Source organism: Mustelus asterias, chromosome 18 (genome assembly GCF_964213995.1).
Source record: "Mustelus asterias chromosome 18, sMusAst1.hap1.1, whole genome shotgun sequence".
NCBI classification, from domain to species: domain Eukaryota; kingdom Metazoa; phylum Chordata; class Chondrichthyes; order Carcharhiniformes; family Triakidae; genus Mustelus; species Mustelus asterias.
The window spans coordinates 39,882,655-39,896,428 of record NC_135818.1 but is presented as its reverse complement, the minus strand read 5'-3'; the positions used below and the strand labels follow the sequence as shown (position 1 = coordinate 39,896,428).

The window sequence follows — 13,774 nt, the reverse complement described above, 5'->3', positions numbered from 1 at the left end:
TGATGGCAGACGATGCTTGTGGCGCCTGCTTGTGCAAGGGCATTGATATTGGTATGTCTGTTCTCCCACTTAATATGCAAGAGCTACCACAGGCAGCATTAGTGGTGTGACTCCACTGCTTTGAGGTGCCTTCTGTATGTTGTCCTTGTTTCAGCCTTGTTCACTAAAGAAGGGATTATGACCACAGGATAGACGCTGAGCTTGGTTTCAGTTTTGAGGTCACAATCTTCAAACATTTGCCTCCTCAAACGGCCAAAGGCTACACCAGCAGATTTTATGTGATGCTGAATTTCTTTGTCAATGTCAGCCTTCTGTAAAGTTAATATCCAAGGCACTGGAAGTGTTCCACATTTTCCAGGCACTCATCATAAATCCTAATCAATGGGGTTGGGTCATGTAAATTTGGAACTTGCTGATGAAGGACTCTGGTCTTCCAAATGTGGTGTACACGTCCCATCTTCTTGTATGCCTCACTAAATGTGTTGACAATTCTCTAGAGATCTGTTTCCAACACAGCACTTACTGCAGCATCATCGGCGTATTGGAGCTCAATGACAGGATGGTCTTTGTTTTGATTGGATTTGTCTGACATTAAATAGTTCATCATCCATTTAATAAATAAGCTGCACGCCAGCATGGTGCTTGTCTCAAGTCAGACCGAGCATGGCAGCAAGAAAGATCAAGAAAAAGAATTGGAGTGATGACACAACATTGTTTTACTTCTGTCTTAACCTTGAGTGTCTGTAATGTATCCGTTGTTGAAGATCACTGCTAGCATATCATGAAGCAGGTGAAGGATAGTAAGAAATTTTGGGGGACATCCTTATTTCAACACAATCTGAATGCCTCACAATTTAGAGAGTTGACAGCCTTTGTCAAGTCAAAGAATGCTAGGTAGAGAGGTTGATGCTGTTCACGACATATCGGCTGAGTCTCTTGATGGCCTAAACACACATGAAGATTTGGGGAGAAGCTCTTCAGCAAGTTGATTCAGAAGAGTTCTTGCAATATTTCCTGTAATGGAAAGCAGGAAGATACCTCTGAATTTCCACAAACGAATTGGTCCCCTTTCTTAAAGACTGCCACTATTCTCTTCATTTCAGATCCGTAGGCTGGATCTTTCTGGCTGTTCACAGCAGTGGGATTTTCCAGACCCACCAATGGCACGCCCTCACCATGGACAACAGTGGGACCAGAAGAACCCATTGCCAGCCAATGACAGGCTGCCTCCGCGAAACATGTTGCAGGTTGTGAGGAAAATCCCACCTGTAGGGTAAGGGCATGGAACCACATCTTAGTTCCTTTACTCCTTGCTTTAAAGATTTCAACAGGGATTTCATCAACTCCTACCGCTTTGTTGTTCTCCATTTGTGTGACAACTTTCATCACCTCCATTGGAATTGGTAGAATGGCAGAGTTCTGAGCTAGTTTCTAACTTTGGGTTTGTCAGATCGATTTTAAAACACTCTAGTCACCAAATGATTTTCAATTGAAAAGGTATGGACATTGGTAGTCTCCTTTTCCTTAATCAGGTTGTCCCCACCCTTAGGTCTCAGAGTAGCTCACCAACAGCCTGTCCTGGTCCCCCCATGCCAACACTATAGTTAAAAAAGCCCACCACTATAGTTAAAAAACACCTCTTTTCTCAGAAGACTAAGGAAATTTGGCATGTCAGCTACGATTCTCACCCAACTTTTACAGGTGCACCATAGAAAGCATTCTTTCTGGTTGTATTACAGCTTGGTATGGCTCCTGCTCTGCCCAAGACCGCAAGGAACTACAAAAGGTCATGAATATAGCCCAATCCATCACACAAACCAGCCTCCCATCTATTGACTCTGTCTATACTTCCTGCTGCTTCGGCAAAGCAGCCAGCATAATTAAAGACCCCATGCACCCCGGACATTCTCTCTTCCACCTTCTTCCTCAGTAAAAAGATACAAAAGTTTGAGGTCACGTACCAATCGACTCAAGAACAGCTTCTTCCCTGCTGCCGTCAAACTTTTGAATGGATTACCTTGCATTAAGTTGATCTTTCTCTACACTCTAGCTATGACTGTAACACTACATTCTGCACTCTCTTGTTTCCTTCTCTATGAAAGGTATGTTTTGTCTGTATAGCGTGCAAGAAACAATACTTTTCACTGTATGTTAATACATGTGATAATAATAAATCAAATCAAAGCTGGTTCTCAAGTATTTAGGGCATAGTCTTTGTGGCAGTGAAGAAGCTACGGATATCAGTCATGACAATGGGATGTTTTATTTCCTTTGCCTTGTCTGTCCACCACGTTCTTCATGTTGCAGGTGCATCTTTGCACCTCAGTCTTCACTTGTTCGTAAGCCAGTTTTTTTTGTTTTTAACTTGGGTCATTCTGCCAGGAGTAGACAGTCTTGCATTTATGACCAAGCAGTTAATTTATAGCCTGATCATTTTCAGTTGGAATTGGTCTCTTTATGATTGGATCCTTCAGAGTTTTGATGTTGATCCTTCGTGGACATTTCTACTGTTAAATCCATTTTTTGGGAGCCAGTTTGATAGACGTAATTGAATGAATAAGTTGGTGACTGGTCCAGTAGTTATCAGCCCCTGTCATTGCTCTGGGGATGCAGAGATCTTTGTGATTTCGGGCACAGACAATGATTTAATCAATCTGTGGAGATCCAAAGTCAGTCTCCTTGGCCTTGCTGTGGAACCTGAACAATGAGTATCAGAAGATTGATCAAAACAGGGTGAAGTATGCTGGGACTCCCCATGTCCTGGGCTGCTTGAAGTACTCAGCAAACAAGAGCTGTGACAAACAAGTCCTCATGGCAAAAGAGGTGGAGAAAGATCCACCATCTGGAATATCTTAATGGCTGTTCTGGTAGAAAAAGGCTGCAGCAGAACAAAACCTCTAATCATCTTGGATGCCTTGCCATTGAATCAAGGTTTTGCCAAGGTACGTGTGGAAGCTAGCATGCAATGGTTTCTTCACACGAAAAGATGTCATGCATTGGCAATTTTCTTTCCGAGCACATCTTCCGAGCATTTTGGTGACCAGAGAATGGTCACAAAAGCAGGATTGGTGCTTGGAAGCCTCTAGTCACAATTTGGGACAGAGACGGTAGTTACAAGACTGTCATCTAGGACGCGGATGAGGCAGGGGTGTCTTTCAGCAGCTGTAGCCACAATTGAACAGCATTCTTTGGACTTCACTCAGCTGGGAAGGGGGTTAGAAATGGTGCCCTAAACATAGCCTGTCTCACCTCTCCTAACTGGATAGCCGCATCCAGAGATCACCTTCTATGGTCGAAACAAAAAGACACAAGTAGTAAAGTTTTGGACATCGGGACTGTCATGGGTACACTCAAGAGTAAACATCAAGAACATTGCACTGCATTTGTCGCCCAAGAACTCTGACAATGGCATCGACATCGCCGCTTTGAGCGAGATCCCCAGCGAGCTGCAGAGGACAGGCTTATCCTTCACTGAAATTTCAATGCCAGAGATTCTGATCTCTGGCACTGCTCTTGGGTTTCTCCGAACTCCAGTCTCTCGGCTGCACTGAGCTATAAATGGCTCCAGGGATTATTCTTAGTTCTGCCTTCTCAGCTCTCCAGGAGTTCTGTGAGCCCTAAACGCACCAAATGGCTGCAAGGGACTTCTCTATGAGCTGTAAACTACAGAAGGTCCAGACTGCAACTAACTTTCCTAGCAAATACACAGATAAATTGAAACCCAAAGAACATTCTTAAGCTCCACTCAGCTCCATGATGACATGGCTTCTCGGGGTTCACCGAATGTTTTAAAACTAATTTAGCTTTAACTCCCAAAACAAAACATACCTTTGAACTACACTTTGCAAGCAGTGTAGACATCACATCTCCAGCTAAATAAGCCCATCTGCCTTTTTAGTCAACATGGCCCCAACCTTTTAAATGTAATGGACATGTGGCAACTTTAGTTGTAATTATCCTATTTTGTACAGTTAAACTTCAAACACTCCAGAACTAAACATTACATCTTTGGAACATTAGTGGGATGGACAGTTTGACATTGTATTTTTTCAAATTTTTTAAAAAAGAAATAAAAAAGTTGGCTTCCTGTCCAAAGGGGTGGCGTGACAAGAAATAGAGGACATTGTTGAGTAACAAAGGATTGCTGCTGGATCCCTGTCCACTGTAAACAGGAATAGTGCAAAGTTAGCAAGAGAAAAATATAGGAACTACAGTTAAATTGAAGTAATTCAAATTGACTCATTGTTAATTATCGACTCTATCAAATAAATTGAGTATAAAAATCTCTGTACTGCAACTGTTCACTATTTTTGGGCCTATTTTCTGCTTCGATAGACCAATAGATTATTGCTATTATTGAGTGTGAAACAAGTAACTAAAGACAACCAAGTCTCTCCATATATAAACCCAAGTTATCATCCCACATGATAGGGGAGGCAAAGGTCTAGTGGTATTATCGCTAGAATATTAATCCAGAAACTCAGCTAATGTTCTGGGGACGCAGGATCGAATCCCGCTACAGCAACTGGTGAAATTTGAATTCAATAAAAAGCATCTGGAATTAAGAATCTACTGATGACCATGAAACTATTGTCATTTGTCGGAAAAATCCATCTGGTTCACGAACGTCCTTTAGGGAAGGAAATCAGCCATCTTTGCCTGGCCTACATGTGACTCCAGAGCCACAGCTATGTGGTTGACTCGAAACTGCTCTCGGATAACTAGGGATGGGCAATAAATGCTGGCCAGCTAGCGATGTCCAAGTCCCACGAATGAATAAAAAAAACTTGGGAAAAATCATGTAATCCTTCTCCCTTTTAGGAATTCTGTACAAACTATTAACCCTGTCCAGTACATTTGAGTTATAAGGAGAGGCTGGATAGACTGGGGCTTTTCTTCCTGGAGCATCAGAAGCTTAGGGGTGATCTAATAGAGGTCTATAAAATAATGAGTGGCATAGATCAGTTAGACAGTCAACATCTTTTCCCAAAGGTAGGGGAGTCCAAAACGAGAGGACATAGGTTTAAGGTGAGAAGAGAGAGATACAGAAGGGTCCAGAGGAGCAATTTTTTTCTACACAGAGGGTGGTGAGTGTCTGGAGCAAGCTGCCAGAGGTAGTACCAGAGGCGGGTACAATTTTGTCTTTTAAAAAGCATTTAGACAGTTACATGGGTAAGATGGATATAAAGGGATATGGGCCAAACACGGGCAATTGGGACTTGCTTAATGGTTTTAAAAAAAAGTGCGGCATGTTCAGGTTGGGCCGAAGGGCCTGTTTCCATGCTGTAAACCTCTATGACTCTATTACCCTCAAAACATTAACATGAACCATGAACTAGATATTCACTAAAGGGAATAGAGCACAAAAGCAAGGAAATGTGGAGAACACTGGTTCGGCCCCAATTGGAGTACTGCATCCAGTTCTGAGCATCACACTTTAGCAAGGGCGTGAAGGCATTTGAGGGGGCACAAAAAAGATTCATGAGAATGGTTCCAGGGATGAGAACTTCAGATATGTAGAAGTATTGGAGAAGCTGGGACTGTTCTCCTTGGAGAACAGAAGGCTGAGTAAAGATTTGATAAAAGCATTCAAAATCATGAGACGCCCAGACAAAATAGAAAGGGAGAAGCTGTCCCCTATTTGTGAAGGGATTTGAGAGGGGCCTTCAGAGTGAGGCTTCAGCCTCCCCCTCCTGAACTTCCTGGCCAACATGGGGAAAAAATGTAAATGTCACTTTCCCACCCTACCCAAACACAACAACTTAAAAATTGAGGCTGGGCGGGAGAATAGGCGAATGGGCAGGTTTCCCACCTGAGGCCCTGCCTGCCCAGGCATGAAATTGCATCTGGGTTTGGGCGGGGGAAATGAGTCCCGTCCATTCAATTTTATGCTCACCCCCGCCTCTGCACTCATCTGGGGTGGGTAAATTTTTTTTGAAATGTACACATGTAACACATTAAGCCGGCTATGGGTGAGATTTTTTGAAAATAACGTTCTTGAATTGTGAGAAACAGGCAAGGGAGCATTTATTCCCAATCCTAAACTGCATCAAGAATCAACCAGAGGCAGACTGGAGAGGGATGGCATTTCAACTTTACATGAGGATATGAACTAGTTATTTTTTTAAATTATAATTTTTTAGCTTGTAGATGATCAAATTTAGGAATTAAATATCACAAAATTGCTTTGGGAGACTGAACATGGGTAACCAAGTATGATAACCACACAACCCAATCATTCCACAAGATGTACCTTTGTCATTTTGAAGACTTCTAATGCAAGTTTTTGGTTTATCTTAGTACATACCCTCTGTGACAGTCTGGAGTTTTGATGAGCGCTCAGAGTCAGGGGAGTGCAAAGGTTCTGGTTCTTTCAAGCTTTCCAAATGCAAGAATGGATCATATTCAACAGAAGCTAAATCTGATAAATTCAGAGGAAAGTATCTAGGATTACTCAAGTATTGAGCTCCATACACACAGCCATGCAGCACCTGTTGACAAAAAAACAAAGATGTTTACAATTAAAGATCAACACTGACCACTAAGAATGCTACAAAATAGTGAACTCTCACCACAAATGATCCTATGAGTTAATTTATGAAATTACAGCAAACCTCCTCCACCATCAGGTATCATGCCTCAAGAGGGCGTTGATGAGCATGGAATTCCATTGGACTGTTCCATGATTATGCTTGACAAAGCAGTGCAGTGATTTGCCATTGCATTCTGTAGTAGAGCCGACCAGAAAACTCTCCTGCTCTTGCCACCAGCTATCAGGCTATTAGAAAGATTTACAGGGTGACAATCACCTGTTTAGCCTTATTATGACTTCACCTTCTGTGGTCATCAAGTCCTGAACAGGATTTGAACCCTGAGCTTCTAGCCCAGATATAGGGACATTATCACTGCACCACAACTTAACAAAAAGGGAAAAAAATGAGGGAAGTGTGTGTGGATGGAAAAACCATGATCACAAGTTAACTAATTCTTAACATAAAATGCCATTTTGAAAGAGCCAAAAGATTTTTGAAGATGAAAGTTGTAACATTCCCATGCTACCTAGTTAAGGTAACAGAAGGGGAGGGGGGCAAGGAATAGTAAAATAATTGATATACAGTGAAGTCTTAGGTTAAGTTTGAAGGGGGTGGGGGGGGGGAGGGAGAAAGAGGGGAAAAAGATAACAGAACTTCCAATTCAAGGAAATTTAATTAATATACAAATGTTTACTTTGTGGAGAGGGGTTGATTGCAGTAGCAGTTTTCCTGAAACTAATTTAGCAGAACAAAAATAAGTTGACTCAGAGTTTAGAAAGTGAACAAAGACAAGATAATTTTCACTTCATTCTCTCACACACTATGTCAGTAACTGTGCCAGTTGTCTAAAAAAAAAAGAGCATTAGCCCCAAGATGCTGATCACATTTCTCAAATCTATTTTAAAACTTTATGAATTTCCTCCTGCACAAAATGAAATGCAGATCCAAACTAACAACAATGCTTGCATGAAGATGAGTGAGTCAAATTCAACAGAATTTATCTAAGCATATAATGATTAGGAGAGTAACACAACCTCAGTTTTGAACTAAATAAAGAACTATTTCTGAAAGCAAAATAGAATATTGGAAATAGTTGCTGGTCTGAAACAAGTGATTTCTCAGTATCAGCTATTTGCCAAAGTCAACATCTTAACTGGTAATTATATCATAATGCAAAAACCTCAGTATGAACATTAAAAGATAAATTTAAATATTCATTAAAAATATTACTTAAGAATACCTTGTAAATACAACTGAGAATGGATTTGTCAGCTTTGTCCTTATCTTGTCCTGCAGCTTGGACAACCTGCAGCAGTGTTTTTAAAGGCAGCACCATGCACCAGTCCAAAAGGCAAAGCAACAAGGATACTACAAGCTGTGAAGGGCAAGTCACAAAACAAAATTAACAAAAGATAAACCTTGTAAACATCCCTCTTATTGCTCATGTCCAATTGTCCCTGTTCATACCCTTTTATCTTGCTCATGTGGGGATATCTCTGTACCAGGTAGCAGATACGTAATTGTTGCCATCAATATCTATATGAAAAAACACAAGTAATGTTAGAATAAACTTCATCTTGGCCATCCAAAAGAGACAATAACTTAATGTAATTATGTTTCAAAGTTTTTAAGCAAATTCCCTCTTGGAAAGAGGAGAAAGAAAAATAAGTTTGCTCTATCAGTGTTCATGGTACTCACATGCCTGCAATGGATATTTCCCGATGTTTATTGTGATTCTTTTTTTTAAATTGTCCCTTGGTGCTCGTTTGGTTGCACTAGTTTGTTTTAATTAGATGATGTGGTGTTAAAGGATTTCAATTTTCGTAGCATGCTACGTTATTTTGCGTTTTTATGCCGATACATCACTTCCTTTTTCAATGCCAGTTCTAATAAAGTAAATTTACTGAAACAATATAACTGACCAGATGCATTAGTCGCATTTAGATTTACTTAATTGATCTCCTCTAACATTCTATTTCGATAGTGAAGATCAGGATTAGCTCATAGGAGAGGATCAAAGGGAGCAGGAGAGAAGACAAGGGGAATAAAAAGTGATAACGAAGGGATGGAGAAAGTTTGTTTCAAAAGGGGTAGCAAGTGTCTGGGTGTGAAAGAAGCCTCAATTTAGGAAAGAGGAGCATTCAGGTTGCTGATTTCAGAAGAAAAGGAAGTCTATTTTTAATGTGATCTTCATACTAGGGAAATGCTTGACCCAAATTGTGCGCTTAATAAGACCATTGCTTAAAGTTCCTTTGCTAATACTTCACTTCAATTTTACTTAAACCTTCAAATCTTTGGTACTGGGGCCTTCTGCTTTCTTCTTTTGTATTGTCCTTTGGTGTTTGTCTGGTTGCACCAGTTTGTTTTACATTAGATGTGGTGTTGCAGGATGTAGTTTTCTATAGCATGCTACTTTATTTTGCTTTTTTATTGCAGATACGTCACTTTTTTCAATGCCAGTGCATCACCTTCTTGAGAGCTATAATTCATGAAATTACCTTCATGGTTCTGTTTTTATGTCTAAAATTTGGCATAGCTATAATATATTCCCAGGTTTACTCATTTTAATCAGGGTGCTGACTGGTTGGCATGTGGACTTCGATTGGTTGAGGCGTTACCAAGCAATCAGCACCCTTTCTTATGCTGTATAAAAATTGTTGGTCCCTTGGAAATTTGGTATTTTTATGTCTGGGTGCAAGATGGAAAGCTTTGACAACATGTCTCCTTTTTCAACAATACTTAAAGAACAGTACAGCACAGGAAACAGGCCCTTCGGCCCTCAAGTTCTGTACTCCTAAGCAACTACTTTTTAAAAACAATTACAGATTTTCCAAACATTTTAAAATAATTACAAATTTCCCTTACTGCTAAAAGGCTATCACACAAGAAAAAGGAAGTTGTGAAAAAGGCAAAACTGCTGAAATAATTTTCTACATGTCAGGCACAAAGGTAATGCAAAAAGCAAATCTCAAAAGGAGCCTTCAGAGCAGTTAGGTGATTAAAAAACTCAAATAACCAAAAGCGAGATAACATTTGCACTGGTGGGTTAGGGGTTGCAGAAGAAAATGATGGAAATCACATGACATGTACAAATATCTCAAAGAACAGGATGTTGCAGGTAAGAGCAGAAGAAGAAAACATAACTCCCAGACATCCCCATTGAATAAGAAAGCGATGATTAAGAAACACCCTGAGCTGATGAGAGAAATCCCATGTAAAATATGGGATTCTCTAGAAAAAGCTAAAACGAGATACCTTAAAGAAAAAGCTACCCTCCCCAGTGTAAATCATGAGAAGTATTTTGAAAGATAATAAAAGTTATTGTTTCAGTAATTTAGTGTTTTGTTCATCTTATTTTTAATAATGCCCTTTCAATGTGCAATATGCACATTGCAGGCAAAATATTTTTAGTAAGATTAAAGGTCAATTTACACCACTGATCCTCATTGCCATGTTAGCATTTAATTTATCATCTTCAAATCAGTGATTTTACATTAAAAGTGTGAAAAAATGAATGCTTTCTGGAAGTAACAACACCTTCTAACATCCATTAAATGTCACTGTTCCCAACTTTCACTGTATTGCCCTTTTTGGTTTCCACGTAACAATGATGAAGTAAACACAATTATAACAAAATAACAGGATGCAATGATTAAACAAAACAAATTCAAAGAGGTTAAAAACCCTGTCCTAAATGATTGCATCCATGTATTTTAAAAGAATACAGGGAAGAGATAGCAGAGGCATTATTCTTTATATATAACCATTCATTAGAAAGAGGTGTTGTGCTAAACTGGTAGATAACTAATGCAATTACTATATTTAAGAAGGGGGACAGAACATGAAATACATACAAGTCAGTTTAACACAAGTGGTAGGCAAAATAATGGAATCACATTATGGAACCCTTACTAAAAAGAAAAGAACATTCAGAAATCAAAATATATTGAAGAATAGTCAGCATGGATTTCAAGAAGGAAAATCTTGCTTGTCCAATCATGCGAAGGTTACTTATTGACTAGGTGGAGTAGAGGAACATAGGGATCCCAAATCACAAATATAGCAATTGCTAAAAGTTGCACTGCAGGTTAAAAAGACCATAACAAAAAACAAAGTGAGCACTAAACTTATTTTTAGAGGGAAATAACTGAAAAGTAGGCTTATGCTATGCCTGCATCAAATCTTGGTTAGGCCACACTAGAATACTGCTTGAAGTTCTGGTAACTATATTGTAAAATTGATACAAGAGTACTGGAGAAGCAGCAAGGAAGATTTAGAAAGATGGTACCAGAAATGTGTTGGTGTGCATATCAGGAAAGGACATGCCGGTTTCTCTTTCCTCTTGAAACAAAAAGCTGAGGGGTAATGTTTGTCAAATTATGAAAGGCTTTGATGAAGTGAACACAGATAGAATTTTTCTTCATGTGGGAAAGAGTTGAACTAGAAACCATCAATGCAAGATAGTAATAAAGAAATCCAATCAGAAGAAATGACTTCATCTGAAGAATGGCGAGATGTGGAACTCGCTACCAGAAGGAGTGGTTGAAGCAAATGGTATGGAAGCATTTAAGGGGAAGTTAAACTAGCAGTTGAGGGAGAATACAATTGATTATTATGATGGTAGATTTTATGGTTCATATGGGAGGAGGCTGAACTTTCTATTTAATCCTACATATTCCAATCTTGTATTATTTTATACTTTATATTGTCAAGTTTGTACAGTATATATTTACAATTGGTTTGCATTCCTCTCTTGTCGTTCTCAATGTGTCCATGTAATTTCAACTCAAGGTTATAAGATAAAAGCTAGAGCAACCATGGCCACCAAACCAGTTATTGCTATCTTATTCTGGCCAGCAATAGTAGGAGAGCAGGTCAACCTACTTGACAAGTTCTGTAAAAATATATCCCATCAAAACATTGCTGATTTTATACATCATAAATGGATACATTTTAACATTAATATGATGCCCTGACTGTTGTCAAAATATCTTTCTGCTCCAAACAGCTCATTTAGCTATGTCCAAAAACTCTGGTCTTTTATGCATGCTTTTCCTTATCTCTCCTTAGCCACTAAAGGCAGATGTGCCTTCAGGAGTATAGGACATAACTCTGGAATTATCTCAATAAATCTCTGCCTCATCACCTTTCTCTTTCTTTCAAACTCTTATTAAACCTGTCTCTGACCAAGTGTTAAGCTATCCTTTCTAATAGTTATATTGCTTGGTGTAGATTTTTGCCTGCTTACTGTCTTAGCTACTACAAAACTCCTTACTGACTGCAGACTTCATTGAATAAGTGTCAATCTGTAGAAGTATTTTCAATAAGCAGAATAAATAAATAAATGCATTTTACCTCAATAATTTTTTTTGGAGAATCTGGTGGATAATTCTGAAGTTTGTCCACATAATTGATCAATAAATGCAAGATGTCACAAGCCACTTGTGCAACTGCTTTGTTTGGGAACTGTAAGTACATTAACAATTTTGTCATATGACATTTTCAAATTAGGACTGAAATTTTAAAAAATCATCATGGATTAAATTACCTTTACATTAAATTACCTTTAAGGTTACACAGATTACATTTAGAGCATCTTTAATTTGAGGATGTTGAGTCCCGTGCACCAATTCTTCACAGAGCCAAATGCCAAGGCTGCAAAGTGCAACACATCTGTAAAAGAGAGTTAGTAATGCACATCATATCAGATATAAATATCAAATTTCCAGACATGACGAATGGACGTAAATATCTATATATACACACACAAATAATATAAATTGATATTATATTTTATATACAGTAGAATTTTGGTTACTAAGCACTGTACCAACTGGAATTTCTTTTTGACTAGAGACGTCTTTTATTGCTCATCCCTGATGCTAACGTTTGTTGCTGACTCGTTATGTTCACCACTCCCCGTCAGTCCCGCTTTCACAACTGGTAACAATTGTGAAATCCATATAGTTGTTAGCTGTTACAAGCGACCTGCCTGTCTCAGCCTCCCACTGCAGCATAACCCTTCATTGGCGCCACTCACTTGATTTGTGTGCTCCCACAGAATTTTGCATTAAGTTTGCATGTGATTTAGCCCATTCTAAAACTAGGGCTTTAAATCTGAAGAAAGAAAATTATGAAGGAATGAGGAGCAAGTTGGCGATGGTGGATTGGGAAAATAAACTAAAAGATTTGACAGCAGACAGTGAAGACTACCATTTAAAGAAATTCTACACAGTCTACAACAGATATACATTCCTCTAAGGAACAAACACCCAAAGGGAAAGGTAAGTCACCCCTGGTTAAAGAAAGTTAAAGATTGCGTTGCATTAAAGGAAGTGCCTTATATGGATGTCAGAAAAAAATGGTAAGTGGTGAGGATTGTGAGCAATGTAGAACCCAGCAAAGGGGGACTAAGAAACTAATTAATAAAGGGAAAATTGTATATGAATTCAAACTAGTGAGGGTCATAAATGCAGACTGTAAAAGCTTCATTAGGTACATGTAAAGGAGAAGATTTAGCTAGGACAAATGTAGGCCAATTATAGGGCACAGGAGAATTTATACTGTAGAATAGGGAAATGGCAGAAAAACTAAAGTTTTTTTTGGTAAGTCCTTCAGGGAGGAAGATACAGAAAATCTCCTAGAAACGCTAGCCAAAGGACTTGTGAAACTGAGGAACCAAAATAAATTAGCATTAGTACAGAAGTTGTGCTTGAAAAGTTAACTGGGTTGAAAGCTGATAAATCCCCTGGACCAGATGAGCTTCATCCCAGAGTGTTGAAGGAGGGGCAAGAGAGATAGTGGATGTATTGGAGACTAGCTTCCAAAATTCTTCAGATTCTGGAAAGGTTCCTGTGGACTGGAAAGTAGAAAATGTAACCCCACTATTTAAGAAGGAAGAGGGAGAATGGAGAACTATAGAGCTGATAGTTTGATGTCAATAGTAGAGAAAATGTTAGCATCTATTATAAAGGATGTGATAATTGGACGTTTAGAAAATTGGTAAAATTGGACAGAATCGACATGGATTTATGAAAGGGAAATCATGTTTGACAAACCTACTGGAGTTTTTTTGAGGATGTTATTTGCAGCATAGATAAAAGAAAAAACAGTGGATGTGGTGTATTTGGATTTTCAGAAGGCTTCTGATGAGGTCCCATACCAGAGATTAGTAAATAGTTTAGAGCAGATGGGATGGGGACACATATTAGTATGGAATAAGAACTGGTTATCAGACAGAA

General features: G+C 39.0%; 1 protein-coding gene across 18 annotated transcripts in view; it reads right to left on the bottom strand.

Moving 5' to 3' along the window:
* The window catches only part of ralgapa1 (Ral GTPase activating protein catalytic subunit alpha 1), a 244,010-nt gene that overhangs the window by 104,165 nt on the left and 126,071 nt on the right, over positions 1–13,774 (bottom strand). For all 18 annotated transcript variants that reach the window (XR_013500019.1, XM_078233782.1, XM_078233789.1 and 15 more), the window contains 5 exons: positions 12,098–12,206; positions 11,889–11,999; positions 8,001–8,069; positions 7,774–7,908; positions 6,308–6,491 (listed from right to left, as the gene is read on the bottom strand). Coding sequence is in view for 17 of the 18 variants with exons in the window: in XM_078233782.1 (XP_078089908.1) it covers positions 6,308–6,491; positions 7,774–7,908; positions 8,001–8,069; positions 11,889–11,999; positions 12,098–12,206 (608 nt within the window). In the remaining variant the exon portion in view is untranslated. The remainder of the gene's footprint in view (positions 1–6,307; positions 6,492–7,773; positions 7,909–8,000; positions 8,070–11,888; positions 12,000–12,097; positions 12,207–13,774) is intronic.